The sequence below is a fragment of the Sceloporus occidentalis genome, unplaced genomic scaffold (genome assembly GCF_023333645.1).
Source record: "Sceloporus occidentalis isolate IW3139 unplaced genomic scaffold, rSceOcc1.0.p SCAF_9, whole genome shotgun sequence".
Taxonomy (NCBI): domain Eukaryota; kingdom Metazoa; phylum Chordata; class Lepidosauria; order Squamata; family Phrynosomatidae; genus Sceloporus; species Sceloporus occidentalis.
This window is the reverse complement of record NW_028316989.1, coordinates 39,921,005-39,948,370: the sequence shown is the minus strand read 5'-3', so window position 1 is coordinate 39,948,370 and position 27,366 is coordinate 39,921,005. Positions and strand designations below refer to the sequence as shown.

Below are 27,366 nucleotides of genomic sequence, written 5' to 3'. Positions count from 1 at the left end.
AGAAAGCAATTTTTTGCATTTACAAGAAACCCAAAGAGCAGCTGAGTAAAAGAGCTGGGCTTTCATGCTTGTGCTTCTCAGAAGTCATCAGGTGGAAATGAAACAGTTGCCTTACCTTCATATTCAGTTTAGGATAATCCTTACAAGAATACTGTTTTATGCTGTCTTTAAAAAGTGAATGAATGGCATAGCATTTGGAGTGTTGAAGCAAAAATATATACACACTGGTTCCCATAGCACTTGTTACAACGTACCTAAAGTAAGTCATTACTATTGTCCCAAATACTGGGAGTTTGGGAAGGAAAGAAATTTGAATCTGGAAAATGCCTTACCTGTGGATGCAAAGGTTTAAGGTCTATGTCAACTTTCACATAGTTCTTGAGCCAGGCCCCAAATTCTTGCCCTCTGTAAGAGTGGTTTTTTTGTTGGACAAAGCCTATAGCTGAACAAATGATCAAAACATCACAGACTTGCAACTCTTAATGGGTTTTGTGTGTAATCATACGCTACAAATTTTGTGGTTGTATTGCCTTCACAGCATTCCCTAAAGCAAACCTATTGCAAAGTTTTCTTTCAAGGTTAGAGGGTTGCCCATTGGCTCTGTCTGTAGTTTCTTTCCCACAGTATTTTATAGGGTCACGTGATAAGTACCAATTGGATTTGTAACTAAACTGGAATTACCTGCAGGGCTAATAATGTGTGCAGGCTGCAAGCCAAGACCGATGCTTGGAGATAAGGAGCCTTTGGGTACATTATGGGAGATTGGAGAGAGGCAGGGTATAATTGCCATAGCATGATGCCAGGCCTAGGAATATAGTATGCATGACAAACAATCCCTGTACAGTATTATTTAACTGTTGATCAGCTGAGGTTTACCTTAATGGTAAGAATAGAGGTGGTCTGTGCACCGTCACATCTTGCTCCTGTATCACCCTGCAGATACTCAATGCCTGTTAATGACTTTGTGCTCATCTTTTTCTCCATCCTTTATCTGTCTAGTCTCACCATTTCTATTCAGACCTAGTGCCCTTTCACCATGCGCAGTTAATAGCACCATGATTCCACTTGACTGCCATTATGTGGATGATAATGTAAATATATATTTTTAACAGTTTGGAATATACAATCTAGGAAAAGCAGTTGTACTTCTACATGGTTGTCTAGTTGTGTCACATGACACAAAAAGAGAAGGGAATGGCAGTGGGGAAGGGGATCAGTTCCAGCAAATGCTGCTGATTCTTCTCTCCCTACAAGTCCAGCAAATTAGCACATAAAATGGAGGAACAGTCAGTTTCAGAAGGTGGAGGATTTTAAACAGGTCAGACAGCCACCTTTAACTATGCATTCCTACACTGGTAAGGAATTGGACTACAGGATCTTTTGGGTCACAACTTGTGTAAAGGTAGTCATTATTTAATTTTACATTGATTCAGAATGTAAAATTGTTCAAATGTTACCATCAGAACACTATTTTATAGTGAGCCATGATGGTCTCTAATATTCTATAGGGTAATATTAAATGAGGAGGTCCTAGAATTGCACAGCATGATTTGTTTCCAACTCTGAAACAGATTATTTTATCTGATAAAGCCTGAATATAATTTCTCTGTCTTTCATATTTTACTTACACAAATAACTGTGCTGATAATTTTACTAAAGATGTTAAAGTACAGTTAAGGTAATTTTAAAAAAAGAGTAAAGGTACAGCTAGTGCAAAATGGAGCGGCCAGACTGATGTCAGGTGTGCGTTTTAGAGATCATATAACACTGGTCCGGTGAGAACTGCATTGGCTTCCAATTTGCTTCTGAGCTCATTTCAGGGTTCCAGTGTTGACTTACAAAGCCCTAAACAACTCAGGGCCAAGATGTTCAAAAAAGCACTGTCTCCCATAAGAACCTGCCAGACATTTGAGATCTTCAGAGGAGGCCCTGTTGTGTCCCAGCACCTTGTGAAGCTAGGATGGTGGGTCCATGTAACAGGGCTTTTTCCATAGCAGTGCCTCAACTGGAACATCCCACCCAGGAAGGTTAGGCTAGCCCCATCTCTTAAGCTTCCAGCTGGCAGCCAAAACATGGCATCCAGTGTCTGAAATTGCTGCTTTAACTGTTTCAAAATGATTCTAGGGATGTTTTTAGTCTGTGTTTTAAAAATGGGTTTATCTTTGTAGTTTTTATTTGTTCATCACCTCAGGAGCCCTTGTGGGTTGGGAGGTATACAGAAATAATTTAAATAAACAATAAACTTATAAGAAACTCTGAGCCAACAGTTTGCTTTGCTTTTTAATTTACACTTACAATTTACAACAGCACTGGTGGAGAATGGTCTCCATTCCACAATTATTCTGACTTTACTGCCATGTTATCTTTATTTGGGGTTAGATTATGGCCTTGACATATGCAGCCTTACAGTGAGGAGACAGAAAAGAAGTTAAAGACGCCTGGCCTTCCATTACATTACAGAAGATAAGGCTGAAACCTGTACCCCTGCAATCAAAATAACACAAGGCTTGAGCATCCAGTCAAAAATTCCACTACAGCCCTCATATTGACTTTATCCTTCCTTCTAGTTTCATCACTGACTTTGCAAAGACTATCCTATCTTACATATTAGAGTTCACTACCATGTGTTCACACTAAGCCTCATTCTCTGGATATAATTACAAATACACTTGTTTTACTGACATTTGAATGTTGATCCTTAAATCCAGAATGTTGATGTAAAGCATCTTCTGATCAAACATTTTTCTGGACTCTCCCACGTAAAGCAAATTCTGCACATGCTCGAGCCCCATTTAAATCAATGGGACTCGTGCACGTGGCGGCATGTGTGCCACAGGCATGCACCCCATTACTCCCAATGGGACACGCCACCCCTTCCTCCCCACACGGCTTTCAGCGTATGTTGAAAGCCATGTAAAGCGCACCTGTGTATGATGCAGGCGCACTACATGAAACAGGAGAGTTTTAGGGTGAGGTGCCATGAATATGCGGACGACAGCCAACTCTACTTCTCATCCCAATCCAAGGAGTCTGTCCTGATCCTAAACCAGTGTATCATCAGTAATGGACTGGGTGAAGGCTAACAAACTGAAGCTTCATCCAGACAAGCAAGAGGTGCTTCTGGCCAGTTGGAAAGCAGATCAGGGAATAGGAATTCAGCCTGTGTTAGATGTGATCCTAAAGATTCAGAGTCACAGTTTTGATGTATTCCTGGAATCAGCTTTGGGCCTGGAGGCCTGGGTCTCTGCAGTCACCCAGAGTGCTTTTGCACACCTAAAGCTAGCGTGCCAATTGTGCCTGTTCCTTGAGACACCAGATCTGGCCATGGTGACACATGCCTTGCTTACATCCCAACACACTTTATCTGGGACTGCCTTTGAAAAGTGTAAATTTCAACTTGTCCAGAGAGCTGCGGCCAGACATAACTGGGGACCACACAATGCCACTATTGAAACAGCTTCACTGTTAGTTTGTGTCCAGACACAATTCAAAGTGGAGGTTATGCTCCATAAAGCCCTAATATGGCTCATGTCCAGGCTATTTGGCAGACTATGGTCCCATACAGACAGGCCAAAATAAAGCTGCTTCGGGTCACTTTGGAGGTATGCTGTTTAAATGACACACACATTTTAAGAGGCCAGAAGCTGTGCCAAAGCTGGGCTGGAAGCTGCACCAAAGCCACACTCCTTTGGACTGGAGTGTGGCTTTGGCGCAGCTTCCAGCCCCTTCGGATGCATGCATCATTTAAATAGCACACTTCCAATGTGGCCCAAAGCAGCTTTATTTTGGCCTGTCTGTTTGGGCTCCATATCTCCCTGTTTGAGGTGACCTGGGTTCAGAGATAAGGAGAGGGCCTTCTCAGTCCCACCTCCATCTCAAGGACAGTTGGTGGGGACATGAGATAAACCAATACATATTTATCATTATCAACTAGGGTCCAAAACACACTGCAGAAATAATCTGGCTTGAGACCGCTTTAACTGCCCTGGCTCAATGCTAGGGAATTCTGGGAACTGTAGTTTATTGTGACACCAGAGCTCTCTGACAGAGAAGGCTAAAGGTCTCACAAAACTACAGTTCCCAGAATTCCCTAGCATTGAACTAGGGCAGTTAAAGCGGTCTCAGGCTGGATTATTTCTGCAGTCTTGTTTTAAATCTGTCTGGCTCAAGGCTATGGAATTCTGGGAGTTGGAGTTTGTTGTGGGTCCAGAGCGGAGCGAAGCTCCGCTCTGGGCCCACAACAAACTCCAACTCCCAGAATTCCATAGCCTTGAGCCAGACAAGAGTTAAAGCGCTACCAAACCGGGTTATCTCCCCAGTGTGGATGCCCCCTTGCAGCCCCTGGTGCCTTCCCTCCTGTAGCCCGTCCTCTTCCCGGCCAAGGCCCGCCCAGAGCAGCCGAGGAAGAGGCGGAGAGGAGGCCTATCTCCTCCCAGAAGCAGCAGCAACCAGTTCCGCCTGGCCAGCCATGGTTGCTGCTGCTCCTGCTGCTTCTGAGGCGCCGTTCCTCATCGTTGCTGGGAGATAGGCCTCACTCCGCCGGGAGGAAGAGTAGGCCGCGAGGCCAGCCAGGAGGCGGTGAGTAGGCCTCCTTCTCCTCCTTTCCCAGAGGCCTCGGTGAGGGAAGTAGGAGTCTGGCCAGGGGAGTCAGTGGAGGGTCTCTCTCTCATCCACACCGCAGAAATAGTCCACTTTGAGACCCCTTTAACGGCCCTGGCTCAAGGCTAGGGAATCCTGGGAAGTGTAGTTTTGTGACACGTTGAGGCCCCTCTGTCAAGAGAGCTCTGGTGTCACGACGAACTACAGTTCCCAGGATTCCCTAGTATTGAGCCAGGGCAGCTAAAGCGGTCTCAAAGTGGGTTATTTCTGCAGTGTGTGGGTGTACACCCTCAATAACCCTCCAGAGAGAGAGAGACAAGAGTGATGGTTTCAGTGGTTGTGGAAACGTTACTTTTACTGTGGAGGGTCCAAAACACACCCCAGAAATAGTCCAGTTTGAGACTGTTTTAACTGCCCAGGCTCAAGGCTAGGGAATTCTGGGAAGTGTAGTGTTTGTGAGACATTGAGCCTTCCCTGTCAGAGATAAACTACAGTTCCCAGGATTCCCTAGCACTGAGCCAGGGCAGTGAAAGTGGTCTCAAAGTGGGTTATTTCTGCAGTGTGTTTCAGATCAAAGGCATCGGTGTGCCAAGTTGCTTCCCATTTTATCTCCTAGCCAGAGCCAGCATGGCAGAGTGGTTTGAGTCTGGAAAGGCCAGGGTTCGGTTCCCTCTGGGCCATTGAATGACTTTGAGCAAGTCACACTCTCTCAGCCTCAGGGGAAGGCGAAGGCAAACCTTGTCGCAACAAATCTTGCCAAGAAAACCTTGTGAAAGGTTGTCCTGGCTATAAATTGGAAGCAATTTGAAGGCACACAATAACAAACAGCAGTAATGCATGACACCTAGCACTTTACCTGAGAGAACACCTCTCTGGGAATCTCCCGGTCCTCCAATGCAACTCTATGGCCAATATCTGCCAGAGGTTGATTATAGAATCATGCTGGAGTACTAGTATTAGATTTACTAACAGCTAGCTGTACCCTCAGTCATGTGATTTAGCAAGTCGTAGTGCCTTAGATAGGGAGTATAGAAGCTGTTCCTCTGTGTTCCTTGTATGTTAAGCCAAGTCTTTCTATGAACACAACCAGGAAATAATAAGAACATTATGCTCCATATTTTAACATTTATGTGCACACCAGGTTGGTCCCCTAAAGCTGTTCTTGTGACCCTTGATCCCACCAGATTCCACAAACTGCCTTTCTTCTAACAATACACAGTCGCTGGGGTTAGGGGCACAGGCCCCCCGTGAATGTGGAAAAACCGCAGATAAGAACAATACTATGTTTTTACGTGAGCAAACACCTCTCTAGGAATCTGTAGGTCCTCCAGTGCAATTCTGTGGTCAAAATCTGCCAGACATTGAACATAAAGTTACACTGGAGGAGCTACAAATGCCTAGTGGAGTGTTCTCTCTAGGAATCTCTAGGTCCTTCAGTGTGACATTTGGTTAAAGTTGACCATAGAGCATATGTGGAAGGCCAGCTGTATTAACTGCTTCAGACATGCCCTACAACCTATTTTAAAAGTGTACTGCCACTTCTGACAATACCCCCCCCCCCCACCGACACACATACTACGCTTGTCTCTCCACATTTGCGGCTTTGACTTTTGCGGATTTGATTACTCACTGATGCTATAAATATGTTCTCTCTAGGAATACCTAGGTCCTCCAGCTCAGCTCTGTGGTCATCTTTAACCAAAAGTCACACTGAAGGACCTAGAGATTCCTAGAGAGAACACTCCACTAGGCATTTGTAGCTCCTCCAGCGCAATTCTATGGTCAGTGTTTGGCAGATGTTGACCACAGAGTTGCACTGGAGGACCTGGAGATTCCTAGAGGGTCTTCCCTTGAGTAAAAATAATGGTAGTTTTTATTTCCTTTCCCCCCACATTCACGGGGTTCCTTCACTCCTAAGAGAATGTAGAGGGACCACTATATCATTAAACACCTGTTTTTCAAACCAAGAAGTAGACTTGCGGTTATGTCTGGGAGGGGCGGCTCAGGAAAGTCTCAGGAGCAGAAAATTTGCCCGGAGAGTTGCCTACATTGTTCCGTCAGTCTGCTGTAATATACAAGAGTCAGGTATAAGCAGAAATGACTTGAAGGCACACAACAGAAACCTAAGTATTAAATGTTGAACTCTGCCCACTTCATTGCAGCTGAAGAGAGGCTCATAATTCTCTCGTACATTACTTATCTTTTCTTTTGACGTGAGCAAAACAGAGATACTTAAGAGTCAGACAGTAGTGTGCATATTTGCACGGCTATTATGGACACAGCAGGAATACTGTATATAGATGGGGAAATCATTTTGACCTAAACAGAGTTGTTACTTCCAGCTAGAGTAATTCCAATGAATAGTACTTAAGTTTTGATTTGTGGGACTAAGCATTGGATTTAGGGTCTTGTTTGTGTAAAAATGGGTTTTTTTGCAAATAGAAAGTAATTACATAGCAGCAGGTAAAAATAAGTTTGTAGGGGAAGGGGAATATACTATAACATTTTCTGTTTATCTCATGGTTGAATTATTTTGTGTGCAGCATATAGCAATACAGCTGACACAAATACATTAAGAAGGCAGACGGCAATAGGATGAGCCCAAACATTGCTTACTCATATCCGTAGTAAGCATGGAAACCTGTAATTGAGAAATGGAGGAGCTATTAAATAATCTGATATTTCAAGAGGTGCAGTGTTAGTCAGTTTGTAAAAATTGTACATTGCTAATTATCAAGGCTTGCTTATGCACCCTGTGGAAGAAAATCTGATTAGATTTATTATTTGCACTTCAAGATTAAGTGAATAGCTGTTGGAAGAAGTGAAAAGTGTTGACGGAAGATTGCTGGAGTTCAGCATTAGCCTCCAACCATTTTGAGGTTTGTAGCCCTTAGATTCAGAATGCATTAAAGCTGCTTGACAACTGAAGGAAACTGCAAAATAGGAATTCATGTTGGACGTTTCCTGTTGAGTAAAGGAGCCAAATAATAATGTAAAAGTAGTGTTATTTGCAGAAGTTAGTTTTACAGGGAGTTATGACTGTGTAGTGACAACTGAATGTTTACATCCATGTGTGGTTTGGGGAAAACAACTTTGTACAACTTTTCCTTTTACCAGTGGTTCTTAATCTTTGGTAGCTTACGGGATCCCTGACTATTGGCCATGCTAGATAGGGCTTCTGGGAGTTAAAGTCAAAAACATCTGAAGTACTTAAGACTGGCAAGCTCTGCTTTAAACAGTCAGTTTACTTTACTCTGATGGGAAAGGTTAAATTAGAAATTTGGAGATGCTTTCAAATTATAACAACTTTAGTTTAAACCAGACCTGCACATCTTGGCTGTAGGTAAGGGCCAAAATTAAAATAGGCTAAACATCTTCAGGCCACAGATAGGTTTGAATTAATTACTTATTAATAATTATTCATATTAATTCCATCCTCTTCTGCTTGGCCCTCTCCTTAGGAGAAAGCAAGGCTGCGGAGCAGTGGTAAATGGTAGCAGATGATACACAACAGATAAGAATTCTGTTCCCTTTTACTAATGGGGTCCATCATCCCCTCACAGTCAGTCATAGAACTGGGCTCCTAAATTAATTTTACACAGACTATTGCAGACAGTGATCAAATTCAGTCACCCTTTCTAACTAAATGAACTCCCTGAAAGGTAGAACAAACCCTTTTTGAGGTGTGGAAAATGGAAGATGGACTCTCAATATTTATAAAGTATACAAGCAAATGAGGAAAACTGAAGTGTGCACTGTGCAAGCATGACCCGTTTCCCCCGATTGGCAACTAGAATTGTGCAAGCAGGTTAGCAACAGTGCAAAATTTACTATCATATCCTTATATCTTTTCCCATCCTCAAAGTGCCAAACCAATGCAAAAAGTATATTACAAATTCACTAGCACAAATTAACTCATTTCACTGGATAGCTGTTATCATATGGCCATGATACCAGTTAGGACTCCAAAACCCATCTCTTTGTTGACAGAGGCCCAAATCCCTACATGAAGTCATCAGCTGCTGGTCCCGCAAGAGTTTCTAGGAAAGAAAGAAATAATTGTAGCCAATTGGCACAAAAATGTACCAGTCTCTGGCACACAGGAAAACAGTAATTGCTGGCTTGTGGCTGTGTCACATTTCCATCAGCGTCACTTTTGCTACTATAATAGGTCGCCAAAACATGTTGAAGTCTTACAGCAGTGAAAAGGTGTTACAGTGACTACCAAATTTGAAATACCACTAATTGGCCATCAGCAGTTTGTTCACAAAGTGACTTATAACAAGGTAGAATATGTCACACCAAAAAAATCCTCACAACATGTTCTACACATGAAACAATTCTTGTTGTTAGTTGTCCTTGAGTCATCCCCACCTCACGATGACTCTGGATGAGACATCCCCAAGACTCCCTGTGCTCCACAGCAATGCTTAGGTCCTGTAAATTTAGACTGTGACCTTCCTGATTGAATCTAGCCATCTCTTTCTGCTATCTTCCACTTTTCCCAGTATCGTTGCCTTTTCTAATTAGTCTTTCATTCTCATGGTGTGTCCAAAGTATGACAAATTCAATTTAGGGCCGAAACAGAAGGGCGACTTGACACTGCACCTTTGAACACCGTGTTGAGGCCATGGTTACCGCACGCCACGCCCCCAACCCAGCTTTTTGCCCGCACAAAAAGAAGCAACAAAATGCCGCTCCTTTTTGAACCAGTAAAAAGCTGACTTTTCTGCCACCGCCACAGCTATGTGGTGCTCGTGTGGTGTATAAATAGAGTGTCACAAAGCTGCCTGCTGTGTGGTTGGGCAGGTGTCAGGATGCCAGCTTGTGGGTGCATCAGAGCATGCGGCATCTAAATGCTGTACTCTGCACTAAATGCTGCCACATGCACGCACTGACATCAGGGACAACGCAGGCTTGTCATCTATGGATACACGAATCCATGGATGACAAGTCTGCGGATACTGAGGTCCCATTGTACCGATATTCTAATTATATTAGCACTCCATTTTAATGTCAAACAAAAACTAATTACAAAGTCCTATCAAGGTAGTGAAGAATAAAAATATGTATATGTCAAGGGCAGGCTTTTGGCCAAAATTATGGATTTTTATATAACTCCTGCATAAGTCGAGGGTAAAACTTAAAGGCATATAACAAAGCATCTAAAGAATGAAACAAATGAAAACAATGCCAAAGGATTTACAAAATTCCAGCAGGCATACACTGTGTTCACCCTAAAGGCTAGATGGATAAGGTAGGTCAGTGCTTCCAGGACAGATTACGCTCTTACCTTTCACCAAGGGATGGTCCCTTTTTAAAGAAGATTTAAAGTACATTACATTGTACTCAGGTTTGGGGGGGGCAATTTTTGGACTAAAATTTCTAGACGTATACATGAGAATATACAGTACATAACATGTTGAAGCTTGGATATATATTTAGAAAAGGCTTAAAATGTATAGACAGTGTCTTTTTTTTTTACTATTAATCCATGCTGTGGGAGTAAATTGGGCTACAAGAGACAAAGTGAACAAGAAACACATGTATATTTGTGGATGAAGTAATATAGAATATGTCTTCCCACTGAGGCTTGTAGAAAGGAGTGCATTGTTACATAATATTTTACCCGAATCCATCTTTTTCATACTTCAGTACTTAAACGGTAATTATTGAAACACGTAAATCAGTCTGTCACTAGAAACTAAAAATGACAAATTTGACAATGAAATAGAGTTGAACACAGCTCTTCTTCTACAACATTAAGTAATGTGGGTTGGGTTTTTTTTTACTATTTACAGTCTTGAGTTCCCATACCTTGTTAACATTTGTGTAATCAAACATTTTGAAATGTTGAAGATGTGACTATGTATTTAACGCTTACTTTAAATGTTTTCTTTTTCAGAAAACCAACAGTATTGAACAGTAATTTAAAGATTTTTCTGGGTCCTTTCGAGGAGACGTATCTCTCTATTAACATGCCTGCTGTGGCAACTGTACCTAAAGAATTATACCTCTGCACTTCATTGAAAGATCTTAACAAAAAGACAGAAATAAAAGCTGAGAAAACCAGTACTAAGAAGTATGTATAGTGGCTAGAGTGATATAGACACCATCTTGTTGCCTAGAAATAATTCAGAGGGTGGTGGATGTTCTTGTGAAACCAGCATATCTAGCTAAAAAAAATCCTCATATTTCTTTAAAAGTATAATGTCATTATATTTCTGGAATGTAAATTCCAGTAGTAACCAGCATTCTTTTGATCATGATGCGTTTTGGCCAGTTCTGCCTATTCTTAGCATCTTTACAGTACTGTCCAGCTAACTAAAACGAGTTCATTATTTCCTCATTAAATGTAGCGACGTCCCAATAGAAATATGATGCCTGTTGGGTTTTTTACATTTAGTTTTGAGCTTCTTTAAAGGAAAGCAGATGTGTTCAGCATATGTTGTATCATGTTATATATATCATTGAGCCCATACAGACAGGCCAAAATAAAGCTGCTTCGGGTCACTTTGGAGGTATGCTGTTTAAATGATGCAGGCGTCCTAAGAGTCCAGAAGCTGTGCCAAAGCCACACTCCAATCCTAAAGACAGGACCACAGCTTTGACACAGCTTCTGGCCTCTTACGATGTGTGTATCACTTAAACAGCATACCTCCAAAGTGACCCAAAGCAGCATTATTTGGGCCTGTCTGTATGGGCCCATTATTTCCTCATTAGCTTTTAGCATTCATATTGCCCAAGCAGTTGAATAGTTTTTTCCCCCTTGTTAGTTATCAAGACTTTAATAGAAAGCAAACTATTTGCTAAAAATATGCCTTTCTTTGGTATAAAACACACTGCAGAAATAACTGCCCTGGTTCAATACTAGGGAATCATAGGAACTGTAGTTTTGTGAGACATTTATCCTTCTCTGTCTGAGATCTCTGCACCAGAAGAAACTACAGTTCCCAGGGTTCCCTAGCACTGAGCCAGGGCAATTAATGCGGTCTCAAAGTGAATTATTTTTGCAATGTGTTTTGTACCTAAGACTACAATTCTATGTATAGCTACTTGGGCATTGGCACCACTGAAACATGTGCTTTGTGCAATCTGTATTTCAGTATTTGATTAGGTAATACTATATAAATTTTAATTCTCGCTTCAATTTCAAGTTATGTACAGAGTGCTCTTAAGATCTTCAAAGCAGCTGAAGAGTGCCGGTTGGACAGAGATGAAGAGAAGGCTTATGTACTTTACATGAAATATGTGACTGTGTATAATCATATTAAAAAAAGGCCTGATTTCAAACAACAACAGGTTAGTATCCAGTTACCAATGGCTTTATCTATTTTTAGATACTTTAAAATTTTAGGTGCAACTGGGAGAATTAAATGAAGTATAAATAAGTGAACAATGCTTATACTTTGTAAAAATGCCATTACTGAAAATTTCCTTCTCTTTTAAATTTTATTTTGGATAATATATGTGTCAAATAGAAACTATTGTGGCAACATTTGAACCCAATACGCAGCAGTCTGGATCATTTCAATAGTAGTAATGCCACTGCTGTTGGAGCTACTATTGTTTTTATCCCTGCACTACTGGAAAGATTTGAGAGCAAATTGAAAACAAGGCTTCAATGTGAAAAATGAGTCAGTTCTTAATTCCTTGTAACCAGAAAGAGGAGATCATGAGAGCAAACACTTCAGATTGAATCTGTAGCATTCATTAATTTATCTATAAAGCAGTCCCAAAGTGGTAATGATACTAATAAATGTTTTCTGTATACAGTGGACAGTGGTACCACAGTATTAAATAGTTTTATGCTGCTTGTAATTTCAGGAGTACTTTCATTCAATACTTGGACCTACAAACATTAAAAAGGCTGTTGAAGAAGCTGAAAGGCTTTCAGAAAGTCTTAAACTCAGGTACGTTTAACAAGCATTCAGTGCTAGTATATGTATTTGGAGTTTTTATATCTTCTGTCATAGATTTCCTCATGAACCACATGGAAAACATTCTTTCTGCAACCACTTCTGCTAATTGAGAAACTCAGAATTAACACCCGTGGTTTCACAGTGTTGGTGCCATAACTAATATATGAAGAAAGCTTTTCTGCTGGCTGTAGTGTCCTGTTTACTTTTAAAAAAACATTTGATTTTATAATATTAGTAGAACTTGGAAGTAACCAGTTAATATTCTAACTCATTTCCCCCGTTCCCCGGTGAAGCTAGAAGAAATCTGTGGGTTAACAGCACTCATTGTTCGTTTAGTCTAAGAATATTAGAGGAAAGAGGAAAATTCATCTGAAGAGGTACTCCAGAGTCCACAAGAACTCACACTAAAATAAATTGATTAGTTTTAAATTTTTCAGAAGACTTCTCCCCTTCTCTTCTCTTTTTATACTGAAAAAGACTAACATGGCTAGGTCTTTGAATATTCCTGTGACACAATAGAAGAGTTTGCTTTGTAATTCATTGCTAGAGAGTTTCAAGAGAACGAGGATGGTTGGGAAGCATTGGGTTTTTATAACCTGGAGGAGGTAGGCGATGAAATTGGGACCTTTGGCCTTGAATGCAGAACATGTGTTTTTAGCATTTCTTCTTTGTGGTCTTTGTACCTCACACAACTGAGTTGTTCTGAGCCTGTGGAGAGCCTCTTCGGAGTGTTCTGCAATGTTTTAAATAGATTTTTGGCGATAGCCCTTCTCACCTCCGATAGCTCTATATAAGGGGCTTCCAAAACCACCAGTTCCCTTTTGTCTGCCACTGCAGCAGCTTTGTCAGGAATAGCATTTGCTTCTCAGTATTCAGAAGGCTTTGTTGGATTGCTTTGTCAGTGTTGCCAGTTGGCAATGCTAGCCCTCTGGACTCCTTTTTAGTGTGTCAGATGCAGCATGAACATCCCAGGCCAAGATGGGCACTTGAAGTGCCTTCAGTATTGGGTGAATCCCATATTGTTGCCTCATGTGTACACTGTGCAGCATTCACACCAAAGGCTAGATGGTACAGAGAACGTTGTCTCAGGGATCTTCAGTATGAGTAGGATTTGGCCCCTTTGATATTGAAAAGAGATGATGGTTCAAAGAATTGCCTCTCAACCTCGAGAATGGCAACCATGGAGAAGGCAGCCTAAGTTTCAAGACCTTCCAAAAAAAAGACCAAAACTACGGTGATGGATGTGATCTGTACTCCTGCAAAGAAATCCAGGGATAGCTTCAAGACGTCCCGTTGGCCTTAGACCTCAACCAGTTCCATTAATGAGCTTCACAAGCATAAACATGAGAAGAAGAAATCAAAGGACCACTCTTTGCCTCCAGTTTCTTCTTCAACCCTGATAGCTGAGCCTGTGGCTCCAGCTCCACCATCTATTCCACTTCAAAAGGTTACATTGGATATAATCTTTTAGGGCCCCCTGGAATCTGCCTCCACAGCATTGTATGGTTGTCACAGAAACTATTTCTTTCCACGACAGGCAGTTTGTATGACTATTCCTAAGGGGCAATCCATGATTCCTCTGTTGTCAGAGTTACATTTTCTCAATCTCCAGCTCCAACTCCAGTTCTAGAAAAACTTCTCCAAGCAATCCTGCCTCCACATTGACTTTGACATTGACACTGTTCCAGGTCTTGCTCCTGCTCTGCATCAGATTCAGGATCTGGCTCCCCTCCTAGGTTTTATCAAGGCAGATGATATTGTCATTACCAGGTGCTTTTTTATTCTAGACCCTGTGGCTATTAAATGTATAGATCAGAGGGAGGTGTATAGATTGGGGAGTCTTACTATTCTGGAGCATCTGGCTAAAAATTAAAGGGGAGGGAAACAACAGGCACTCCACACAAAGAAGCAGTCAACATTGATGTTGTCCTAGTAGAGTGATTCCTGTTCGAGGAGGGGGCTGTTTGCCCTCCATCTCATATGCCAGATGAATGGTTGCTGTTACTCATTTGGAGAATTGCTGAGTTGACACTGGTAGTCCTTGCTTTTGAGATGAGTAGCAGATGAAGAAGTGTTGTGTCTTGCATACTGTGGCAATCCTGGTGATATAGAAAGCCAGGAAACCACGGACATTGATACAGCATAGAGACTTTTTGAGTCAGTGAACAGGTTCTGCGTGAATGCAGGTGGGATAATATCCTGGTTAATGTGGAATTGTGAAACATTATTTAGTAACATTGCAATGTCTGGGTGAGGGTGAAGGATTTTCACCCTTGTGAAAATAAGGTGGATCATCACAAAGGGAGCCTAGCTCTCCCATTCTCCTCACAGAATTGATCACTACTGGGAATACGGTCTTCCATGTCGATCCTGCAACCCTGATCAGTGGTGAGGAGATCCAGTTGCAATGGAATGCTAAGAAACATTCTGTCGGAGAGGTGGTGGAGGGAGGCAAACCGTGCCTGCTTGGCTGCCATGGGGTAATTAGGATGCATTTGGGTCCATCTCTCCAAACCTTCGCAGAGACCTGTGTGATCACAGGGAAGGGAGGGAAGGCATACAAAAGCTGAAGAGGAACATCTCTCTTAGATTTCTTTCCCTTCCCAAGATCTGAGAGCAAAATGTGTACTGGTAGTTCTGGAGAGGCAAAGAGGTCCACCCTGGCTATCCCAAGTTATGAAGATAGTGTGGAGAGTGGATGGAGCACCAACGTACGTAATGATAGGGATGTGTGACTGAGGGCATTCACAAAAATATTCTGCTCTCTGGGGAAGTGAACTGCTGTGAGCCAGATGAGTCTCAGGATGTATCAATTCCAGAACTTGTATGCCCACTGAAGTAGAGTGTCCAATTGTATTCTGCCTTATAGTAAGCTACAGTTATATTGTTTCATGCCACTTGGAGGGCCTTCCCATGAACAAGATCCATGAATGATTACAGTGACCTGATAAGTGCCTTTACTGCATATAATGTATGTCCCTCGTCAAAAAATTTTTTAAAAATTGTGGTGGCATGATGGGTAGTGACCTGAAGAACTCCAGCATCATTATCTTCTAATAAGGTTTTATCTAGGGTTTTTGAGCTCTTTGTAGCTGTTTTATTTTGCCTAGCCTCTTGAAGTCCTGCTTTATTTGTTTTGCTTTATTTTGACTTATCTCCTGTTTGGAGGAGTTTTTACTGAATTTGCTCTGTATGCCGTTGCTATCTGCCCTCATGCTGATTGTCTTCATGCTGATTGTTTTGATTGGGGAAAAACAAAGAGCTTTTTAGAAGGTGGTTTTGTGCTCAGGTTAGTTGATCCTAGCAACGACAGCAAAGTTTCCATGTTTTGACAGCAATTAAGATCTGGTAATGTATTAGAGATGGCATTTATAGGTTTCTTGGGCTTCTTTTTGAACTGAGATGATCTGAATTTACCCTGTTAACAAGGCTTACAGGTCTGATTGGGTTGGAAGGTGGATTGTTTATGTTATATCCAGAAGAGAAGTGCAGGTACCATGGTTTGAACTGGTTTAGGTGGTGACTGAGCCACTCATAGCCTGAATCCACTAGGCAATATAGAGACTCTATTTTCTCTAAAGTCGAAAGAATTGAAGACAGAGCTGGCTATGTTTTGCATGCCACCTGAAGTAGATATGGTAGGGGTGGAAGAGGTGCAAGACAGTGTGTTGTGTTGAAACCTCTGATATATCATGTCCTAGATTCAAGGTTCTGAGCTCTAAATCTTAGATTGAGGAATCAAGCCGTCTGCCCTTAACACTCCTCTTAATGTGGAGGAGAGTCTATAATGGTCACTATGCAGAGAGCACAGGGACCAAGTGCTGGGTTGTCTACAATATCGAGGAGTAGGAGACCTCTAGTCTGGTAAAATAGTATAGGATTGAAATTGGTCCCAATGGTGCTTGTGCGTTCGATGGGGAGATTCCTGAGGTTGATTTTCCTCCTGGGGCAAGGGTTGGTCAGTGGATGGTACTGATGGGGGTTCTATTTCCCTATCTGCAGGATGCGAAGGACATTCAGGACTTGCTGTTGACCAGGGGTCATTTCCATGATTAACTGTTTGATCACCGTCTGTATAGATGAACCTAGAGATTCTCTGTGAGGTTTGGGTTTTTTGTCAGCAGTAACAATGCTGTATTCAGAGCCACATGTTCTGTGGCTGAGATCTTATCACCAATGTGGTGTAGTGGTTTGAGCATTGGACTGCAACTCTGGAGGAGAAGGTCACTCAGCAATGGAAATCCACTGGATGACCTTGGACAAGTCACATCTCCCAGCTCCAAACAAAGGCATAAGAAAACCCCTTTGAATGAATCTTGCCAAGAAAACCCTATGATAGGCCTTAGAGTCACCATAAGTCAGAGGCAGTTTAAAGGCACACAACAGCAACAATAAATTTCTCTTATGCGTTTTTTGTGTTCTTTATTATTAAATTTGATCATTTAATTGTGTGCCTTTTGACATTGTTTTCATAGTCACCATCTTAAGAATTGAAAAAGAAATTTTATGTTCACTTATTTATATTTTAAAAACCCCAGTTAGAAAACCCCGCAATGCTACTAATTTCCTAATTCACTTCTAAAACAGAAATATCTTTTTTAAATAAGATATGAAGAAGCAGAAGTGCGCAAGAAACTGGAAGAAAAGGAAAAGCAAGAAGAGCAACAGCTGAAGAAACAAGAATCAAAAGATGATGCAAAGGTTTTGCCCAAAGTCTCTTCAGAAATTTCATCAGATCCCAAAGTAAAAAATCAAATGGTAATTGAGGCAGTTCTTGTCTTTATATAGTTATTGGTTCCAAAATATTTATTAAAGTCTGGTTTTGTTTTTTTAAAGTTTCCCCCTTTTGAGATTTAAAGATAAGTAAGTCATTGTAAGAACAAATATACAGTAGTAGTTACTTAACTTTAACTATCAATCTTCTGTTTATTCAAGTCTGTCAGAATGCTTGATATGGCATTCTGTCAAGATCAGACAGTATAAATAGATACTCATGTTCTTGAATAATTCTGAAAGCTGTCTGTTTTAATTCCTGCTTCTCACTACCCAAGAGATCACCACAGATAAAGCATGTAATTACTATGGTGAGGAAACTGATGGGAGGCTTCTTACATTACAAGCACGTATGTTGTTGGCCCCATCTTGAACTTGTGAAGGTGCTGTTGACCTTTGTGTTGAATGTCTTTCAATTGATTCATTCTTTGTATTATGTTGCCATACAGTTGTGATGACAGAAAAGATTGCAAGTCAGTCATCAAATCCTGAGTCTGCTTTGTTTGTATCAGGAATTTATCCAATACCCTTCTTCAATCATTTAATCACTTTATATTCAGACTATAAAGTTTGAAGCAGCAGGAAGACCTGCTGGGAGATCAGGTGTTTCTGGATAGCTAAATAGACAGCCAAAACTCATAAATAAATAAAAATTAAAAATCCTTAATCTGAACTGTCGGGTGGGCGGGCCACAGTCAGCCTACCCCAACTGTGGGGTTGCCATCCACAGATTGAAGCAGCTATGGATCGCCCCATACATTCTGAATGGCAGTGTGTGCATATGGCTGCACCATCAGTGCGCTACCATTAAAACTCAAGAGCCCCACAGTTTTTGGCATGGGGGAGTGGTCCAGAATGGCACCCCCATAGATATGAAGGGTTGACTAGTTTTTAGCAGACCATGAATATTCAGTGTTATGTTTTGTTGGGATTACCACAAAGAGCCACAATTTCATCAGAATGGATAATTTCTCCACTGATACAGATCGCAACTATTTCACACTTTTGTTGTTCTCATAGTTGCTGTAGCTAGTTTGCAACTTCATGGTCACTATTAGTTTACACTGGCATTGAATGGGAGGCATATAATCTGCCACTGAGGCTTTGCTCAAAGCTTATGCTTCATTGATATAGCCTTGAGAACCCTGGATCACCCAGCAAGCCATGCTGAAGCAGGAAAGTATACCTTTGTGGAGTATTGCTCTGTGGAGAAAGTTCACTCTTCATTTTGAAAATTATTTCCTTCCTTTTCTGCTTAAGATCTGTTTGTTTATTTGCCAGCAAAACATAGTCAAATCAGGCAGGGAAGAAAGGTAGAAGTCAGTGTAGTAATCTGTCCATAGTATCCAGACATCATTATGAAGAAGAAACTGCTCTAGGTCCACATCTCTATTTTGTTAAATGTCCTGATGTTTTTTTCAGCAATGGAGAGAAAGCATCCGGATATCGATTGTTCTTCAGTAGACAGAACGTAGACTTTGAGAGTCTTGGGTAGGAGGAGCAACCCTTCCTAACTCTGTCTTGTTCCCACATCTGCTCCACACAGGCTGCTCCTGAGTGATTCTACTTGTGTCAGCCTCTGATAATTCTCTGTTCTATTCCTCATAACTACTTTCTCTGCCTTACTCTGGCCGATTTTGTATGCCTTCCCTCCATCCTGTCTCATACCCTCATCCTTTTCTCCCCACTCCCACAAAAAAGTTTCCCATTCAGAGCTTTCCTTCCTGCTGTTCTTCTTGTCTTCTCCTGTGTTTTGCATATCAAGGGGAACACTTCCAATACAAAACACTCCCATTCAGCCTATCCAAGGCAACCGTTAGAACCCAAGGGATACTCAGCAATGGCTCCTCTTCATCCTGGAAAGAAGTGACCTCTGGGGTGCCACAGAGTTTTGTCCTTGGCCCAGTGCTATTCAACATTTTTATCAGTGACTTGGAGGAAGGAATAGAAAGCATGCTTATCAAATTTCCAGATGACACCAAATTAGGAGTAGCTAATACCCCAGAGGACAGGATCAATATTCAAGAAGACCTGAATAGATTAGATATCTGTGCCAAAGCTAACAAAATGAATTTCAACACAGAGCGGAATGTTAGGTACTACACTTATGGCGGGAAAATGAAGTGCATAGATATAGGATGGGGGACACCTGGCTTAATGAGACTACATGTGAAAGGAATCTAGGAGTCCTAGTAGACACAGCTGAACATGCAGATGCTTTTCCTCCATCTCTGGAAAAAGGAACAGTGGACTTACCTGTGAGATGTTTCTTTTAAGTAATGGAGACAAAAGCATCTGTCCCACCCTGAACTGAAGAAGGAGAATTCCTCATGGGGAGGTGATGTCACACAAACAGGTTATAAGCATTTGTCTTAATCATAGATTACCTTATTTTGCTTTTTCTGTTGTCTATCTGCTATTTGCATGTGGTAGAAAAAGTAGTGTGTTTTAGCTGTTCCTGGAACTGAGAGTTAGGGAGGGTTGCTTCTCCTACCAGTAACTTTCAAAGTCTATGTCTTGCCTACTATGATGAGGAAGAGCAACCCATATCTGGATGCTTTCACCTCCATCGCTTAAAACAAACCTCTCACAGGTAAGTTCAGTGTTCCTTTTATCAGTAATAGAATATCTGTTTCAATTAGTTCCCCTTGCTTAACAAAATCAGCTTCTCTTCCTGAAAGTTTTCTGATTCTGTATTGACAGTAGCATCTGTTTTACAAAGGCCCAATTGATGGGCAGTTTATAAATGCAAATGCTTCTAATGTCCTTCCTAAAATGCCAAAAAAGCAAACCTTTCCAATGTTAAAATATTATAGATCAATGGTGAGAGGAAGACTTCAAGTGAAAGAAAAGCTCTGCCTGAAACTGGTAAGTTAACATCTCTCCATTAGTGTCAACTCCCATCTCAATAGTTAAGGCCACAAACAGAAGACATCAGCAGATTACTCATGAGTATTCAAACAAGTAAATTTATTGAAAGGTACAGGGGAAGACAACCCCCCCCCCATTCTTTTTGTCCAGCATGGCAGTGCTAAAAATGCATGCATGAATTGATCAGGGGGTCATAGTGAATATTTGGTCCAAAGCATCCATTGTGTAAGGTGCAAGTTACTCACATAACTGTATGCACAACAATTCTATTATTCTTTTGAGAGAACTTCCCCATCACTTTTAACATTTTCGTCTGTTTGAAGATCAGTGATTGCATCAAAACAATGTTGCATCACACATCATACTTCTTTGTAAGTGTGGTACATGAGAATCTATTGTAAGAAGTTTTGTGTAGATATTTTCAAAGACTTTTACTGAAAATTTGTGTTCTACTTTATTACCTTTTGTAAAGCAATTTCTGTCTTTCAAGGAGCAATCACAGCAGAGAAATTGTTTATAATGATGATGGACAAAAGCATCAAGTTGATGATAATGGATGTGCGATGCTTGAAGGATTACCAGGAATCCTGCATTGTAAACTCTGTCTGCGTTCCAGAAGAAGCTGTCAGTCCAGGGTATGGAATAAATTTTCTGATAGAACCCTAAGACTATATATTGATTTAGTATTTACCATTTATCAGGGAAGAATGGGGAAGAGGAGGAATACCTGCTAGTCCAGCCACAATAAAAGGTTGAAAATACAATAGTTGTCTTTAACTTTTATTTTTAGTGCTTAATTGACTTGTGGAACTTTTGTGCATGAGATATGATGATGGGCAGAAATAGTATAAGCAGATGTTTTAAAGGAATACGCATAGTCCTGGCCATTACTGACACAAATGATTGTGAGGCTATGTTCAGAGTTGGTCTTGGATTCTTAATACATAGGTGGAAACAATAGTGGATGAAATGTTTTCTTAATACAGGAATATGTAGATTTAGGTCTGTGTCTCTAGGTCCCTTCACATACCTTCTGCATCAGCTGATCTCAACCATGGTGAAGAGAAAGGAACTATCAACAGATCTCTGGAATGTGCATTGTGTGAATCCTTTGGGTGTGTTCTTGGATATACAAACAGTTCATGGGATTAGCCAGATTTGGTGATAGCTAAACATCACTTCTAGCATTAAAAAGAATCAACCCGTGGAGCAGTCATTACTTATTCTCATAATGTAATGGATTGTATACTGAGACTTAGATACTTTGATCTTTGTTGTCGTTGTTGTGTGTCTTCAAGTCATTTCCGACTTATGGCTACTCTATCACAGGGCAAGTTTCTTCAGAAGGGGTTTGCCATTGCCATCCCTTGAAGATGAGAGAGTGTGACTTGCTCAAGGTCATCCACTGGGTTTCAGTAGCCAAGCCAAGATAAAAGCCCCAGTCTCCAGAATCATAGTCCAATGCTGAAACTGCTACACATACTTTGGTGTGCCCTGCATTACATAGCTGCCTATGCAGTCCAGATGTCATGCTAGGAGGTAGCTGGTAGAGTACACTCTGAACTGAAATGTTTTCATTTTTCTTTTCTTTTGTTATGTTGTTTCCAACTTCAGAGTCACTGCTAACAGGATTGAAGCTAAACTCCCTGATGCTTCCAAAGAGCCATGGAAAGAGAGGGGGCAAGCCAATTATGTTGTTCTACTTGACTGGTTTAGTTCAGCAAAAGATTTGCAATTGGGAACACCTCTGCGAAGCCTCAAAGATGCACTTTTCAAGGTGGGCAAGTTCTACTTTATGGTAATCTAGTTATTTTGGTAAATGAGAAACCCAGTAGTTACTATTCTGTTGTTCAGACGGCAATGTTTTGATAGCTTTGTCAACACATACTCTTCTAGTGGTTAATTAATGAAAGTGGCTCTATGGCTTTAAACTCCTCCAACACTGCAAATAAGCAGACCATAGAGAGAGAGAGAATTCAAAAGAAATTAAATAAAATAAAGATTTATGAAAGCAGTCTAGTGAATGACGGATTTCTGAACTAGGAACAGAGTCACTGTTAAAGAAAATATTTCTCTCATCTACTGAGAGTGAGATAGAAAACTAGTCTTCGTAGCAGTGGGTAAATCCAGAAAATAAACAGGGTAACACATTGGGGCAGAGAGGAATGAAAAAAGGTTAAGCATACGGAAAAAGTTAAGTCTAATACCTTGCCTGGGGAGTCTGTAAAGAACGACATAGCTGTGGCAGAGGACAAAAACACGGAAATGGCTTCATAGTCCAGTGGGTCCTTGTTTTCCACTGGGGTTTTGTTCCAGGCCCCCCCTCCCCCCCAAATGGCATAGCAAAATGGTGTCCCTTATGTAAAATCGAAAATCAAGGTTTGCTATTGGGAATGTATACTATTTAAAAAAATGTTTTCAAGCCATGGATGCTTGAATCCGTGGTTAATAAAATCTGTGGATAGGGAGGACTGACTGTACAGAAAAGCAAGCAGTAGGCAGGAGCAGAGATGCTCTGGGAAGCATTGTAGCTAAACAGTTCATTACTTATTTGGCATGCGTATTGGAAGAAAAAAGTAATTCAGGTCATCAGTTAAATTATCCAGCAGATAATTTATTGCAGATATCAATTATGATGCCACTGCTTATTCTGCTACAGCAATGGCATCATTCGCTGTAGGAATGTGTTCACTATCTCATCTCTCATTATTATTTCTTTTCCTGTTGCTGTTTTTGTAGGTATGTTTTAACTTCCTTTTAATTCTACTTATACAGTGGGCCCTCCCCTTATGCGGTGGGATCCTTTTTCGGATCCCCCGCAGAAGGGGAAATCCGTGTATGCTCGTGCCCCATTGAAGATAATGGGGCACATGCTAGCAGCTTGGGGCAGTGTGCATGCCACATTGATTTAATTGGCACACAGCTTTCTCATAAGTATGGCACTGTCGCACTGTAGTTTATTTATTTAATTATATATTTTAAGTTTTGCATGTCTAAATGACATGTAATTTTTGTTTTAATTTGCTAAGCCACATTGGATCTCAGGGCAGAGAAAAGAGCAGAAGATAGATTAGAGAGTGAGAGAGTAGACAGGACCTTCTATATTAAACTAAACTTCACCTGGTGGTCTGCAATTTTATGTACATGATAGAATGCAGGCATATGTCATGTTCAGTATTTGGGGAACACAGTCACAGATCTGTGTACATGTTTCAGGAGTCCTAAGTCTATAGTCATGACCAAGAAGTTTAAACGATCAGTGGCTAAACATTTTAACTCACTACACACAGCCTCTCTAATTTGTCTGTTGTGGAATTAAATTGTCATCTCTTTTCAGTACTTTTGGATATAAGGGAGAATTTCTGAATTCATAGACTTTAACACCATATGATTTCAACCTAGAGGATACATTATACCATCATTCACTTAAGAATATTGATAATCGAGCATTTCAAACTGCCACTGTTAATCAGTATTTTTTCTTTTTAAAATCTTCTTATCCTTCTTCACAACTCCTTTAATTCTGTTACTATCCATTTAGTGAGTTTCTTCCTGGGCTGGCTTCATATTCCTAATATTTTTATTTGTTTGTTTGTTTGTTTTGGTTAGTGTTGATGCTATCAGCCATCTGCTCTCCAAAATCCTTTTTTGTTTGTGTCATTAATTTTCTTCTTCAATTTTTTTGATGCAAGTTTATGTACTTTTAGGTTTACCTCATTTGAATATGACTTCCAGTTTCTAAGGGAAGTCTTTTTATTTCTAACAGCTTCTATCACCCCGAGGGTCAGAAGCTTAGGTTCATTTTAACAGGCAGATGGTTGTACATGTTGCGCTTTTCAGTGCAGTACATTGAATAGCCATTGCACCACTACTTGGATTTCTAGCTTCTTAGCTGTTTTTATATTTATTTATATGATTATATTATTTAAATGTTGACTTGCTTGTCTTGTAAGTTCATTTATCTAAAAGTAGATTACTTGCATGGATGCTTACCTCCCCTTCACTTAACACCTGATACTTTATCTCTGGTGCTCTCTTCATGCTCAGGAGCTATGGCTCATTAGTTTCCCAGCCCTCCATCCTAGAGCATCTTGGCTCCAAGGACCTCAAAAGCTTGGCACTGGAGAAATAATTGAACTAATGTCTAGAGGGCAACAGGTGACCTTTTCCTCACCATCATCACCCATTGCTCCTATCATTCCACTTGTGTAAAGAGGTCTTGGATGCCTGCCTGTGCAAATGCAAGTTGTGCTGCTCTTTATTACACAAGCAGTTGGATACTAGGTCATACTATTCACACTGAGTTTGTCTTATTTAAACATTGCTCCTATCATTCCACTTGTGTAAAGAGGTCTTGAATGCCTGCCTGTGCAAATGCAAGTTGTGCTGCTCTTTATTACACAAGCAGTTGGATACTAGGTCATACTATTCACACTGAGTTTGTCTTATTTAAACATGGGTAAATGCTATCCCTGAATATTAAATTGTGATTGAGGGTTGACTACAACTGAGAATGAGAAGACTTGTCTTAAAATGAGATTATACTGGCTTGATGAACCATCTGTTAATTAAGATAATTTTCCTTCCTCTCTGCTTGGTTCTGTCTCCTAACAAGAAAACTCTTTAGAACTTAGGGGCTCAACAGATGGCCCCTCCTTGCCAAATCGGGGCTGCAGCAACCGCACGCCGCAGATCCAATGTGGCCTTTCCACAGCGCAAAAAGAAGCCGCAAAAAGCGGTTCCTGTTCACTCTGCAGAAAGGGCACCCTAGCCGCCACGGTGACAGCTTTTTGGTGCAGTGCATTTAAACAGTGCACCAACAGAGCGTTGTGATGCCCTGCTGGAGTGGGTCAGCATGGGGGCAGATAGCATGCGTATGCCATGCCCCCATGCCGCCTCCACTCTGGCGTATAACGCCAGTGTGTAGAGGCTCAGACATCAACTTTAAACATTTTTTTAGGTTTACATAGCTATAAACCACCCTAAGCATTGTAATTATAATGGAAAGACAAGATTAAAACTTCCTTTGATAATTGAGATGAACTATAGTTTCAGTATTGTTTGAGATTGTAACCCAAGTTTGAAGCAAACCATTGCTAAGTGTTATATCATGCTGGGCCATTGAATGAGGTTGTTCTAGCTAGCATTCTTACAAATGTAAGCTAAACAACTGCAGTTTCAAAAGATCACTAAAAAGTGTAGAAAGGGGAAAAAGCAGGCAGAAAACATTCTGAACATGGCATCTAAACCTTTATCATGATTTTTGAAGTGCTTAACCAATATTTCTCAATATTTAGAATAACCTTAATTGTATAATAATTATTTTGTAAATAGGTAAACGGTCTTACTTAAACTTACTACATAATATAGTTTTACTATCTGATCCAGTATTATACACTGTAATCTGATAGTTCTGTTTCTTCATGTAAAAAATGTTTGTCTTTCACTTCCAGTGGGAAAGTAAAGCTGTACTACAGAATGAGCCCTTGGTCTTAGATGGAGGTTATGAAAATTGGCTTCTTTGCTATCCCCAGTATACAACAAATGCCAAAGTAACTCCACCCCAACGCAGCAAGAGTGAAGCGGTTTCTGTTTCTTGTATGTATAAACAACCTCCTTCTAATCAGGGTTGGGGAATCTTTCCTAATGCTGCAGCACTGTGCACATGTTTCTGTGTCATTGAAATCAACAGCCTAATTTATCTAGTAGTCCCAACAAGAATATATCTGTTGAATCAATTGTTGAATGGTGAATCAGCACTTATGCAAATCCCATTGATTTAATATATCTACTCTAGTTGGGACTGTCATCAGCAGTCTGACCAAAGGAACATACTTTCAAGTAAGCAGATATACATTTGTTTATTAGAGTACTTATACTCTGCCCTTCGGCCCTAAAGGCTATCAGAACGGCTTACAATTATTATTTTTAATTAGACGGTTCCCTGCCCTCAGGCTTATAATCCAAAAAATACACGACACAAAAGGAGAAGGGACAGGTTGCACTCTTAAGCATATGTATTTATTTGTAGTTTTAAATACATTTTTATAAGAAAAACCCCAAGGTGGTCTGTAAAAATTGAAATAATTACAAAATACAAAAATCATCAACAGTAATAACCTAGCACTGGCTCAAGTGGTTAAGTCACTGACTGTTGATTGCAAGATTGGCAGGTTGGCAGTTCGAGGCCCGGGTGCCGCATAATGGGATGAGCTCCCATCAGTAGTCCCAGCTTCTGCCAACCTAGCACTTCTAAAATATGCAAATGCAAGTAAATAAATAGGTACCACTTCAGCGGGAAGGTAAACAGTGTTCTGTGCAGTCATGCTGGCCACATCATCACAGAGTAGTCTCTGACAGTTCTGGCACTTTGTCGTATTAATGGAGATGAGCGCTGCCCCTATGGTTGGACACGACTTGATAACCTTGTCAATGGGAAATACCTTTACCGAGGTCCAAACCCATAGAAGCCTTTCAACAAGCCACCTTCTCTACTTTGAAAAGCATCTTGCCAGTACGGCTACGAGAAAGCTTCAACAAAATTTTATTTTGTGTGTGTGTTTTCATATCTCTTCTCTCAATTGATCTTTCTCCCCTAGCCCATGCCAGATGTGCTTCTTTTTCATTATATTTATTCCCTTTCTTCTGGGTTTCTTAAAAATTAACTTCATTTTCTTTTGCCTTTCCCAGTTGTTTAAAAAGTAGGTTTTTTGGTCTGACATATACTGGGGAAGGCTTATTCTTGTGCGTATGCCTCCCCATCTTTCCATATCTCATATCATCATCCATACTAGTGGCTGAGGTAACACTAGTAGCATCATCTCCCATACTACTGCCTCCACTTTTGCTGTCTAAAGCAGTACTGGATTGAGATGGATGATTCCTCCAGAGACATATATAGCAGCTGCTGCCCTTGACTTTCAGGGCAGCTCAGTGGTGTTCACAAACTTTATCATCCCCAGTTTTTCAGTTTGTGTAAGGCTTAGCAAAGGGAGATAGGAAAGTAGGAGCCTCCTTAGTGGAATCCACTCTTTGCTGGACTGAGGCCCTGACTCAGCAGGCACTGCTTTCCACCCAGCAGAGCTTCTTTGGCTGTCTGGGATATAAAAACAGGACTTCAGCAGGGCTCTACTATACAACATTCAAGCAGAGAGAGAAAGAAGGAGGACCACAGAGAGTATCTGGGAGCTGTGCAGAAGAA

The 27,366-nt window shown here is 40.8% G+C and overlaps 1 protein-coding gene across 2 annotated transcripts in view; it reads left to right on the top strand.

The window, feature by feature from the left end:
• Positions 1-4,306: 4,306 nt before the first annotated feature.
• The window catches only part of USP8 (ubiquitin specific peptidase 8), a 37,828-nt gene continuing 14,768 nt past the window's right edge, over positions 4,307-27,366 (top strand). Inside the window, exons 1-9 of one of the 2 annotated variants that reach the window (XM_089539002.1) lie at positions 4,307-4,578; positions 10,505-10,681; positions 11,757-11,901; positions 12,427-12,512; positions 17,129-17,279; positions 20,111-20,162; positions 20,656-20,800; positions 21,780-21,942; positions 25,619-25,763. In XM_089539002.1, coding sequence (XP_089395128.1) covers positions 10,578-10,681; positions 11,757-11,901; positions 12,427-12,512; positions 17,129-17,279; positions 20,111-20,162; positions 20,656-20,800; positions 21,780-21,942; positions 25,619-25,763 — 991 coding nt within the window. In that variant the 5' untranslated portion in view covers positions 4,307-4,578; positions 10,505-10,577. Of the gene's footprint in view, positions 4,579-9,741; positions 9,857-10,504; positions 10,682-11,756; positions 11,902-12,426; positions 12,513-17,128; positions 17,280-20,110; positions 20,163-20,655; positions 20,801-21,779; positions 21,943-25,618; positions 25,764-27,366 lie in introns of those variants that run through there. The other variant, XM_089539003.1, reaches the window with a different exon arrangement.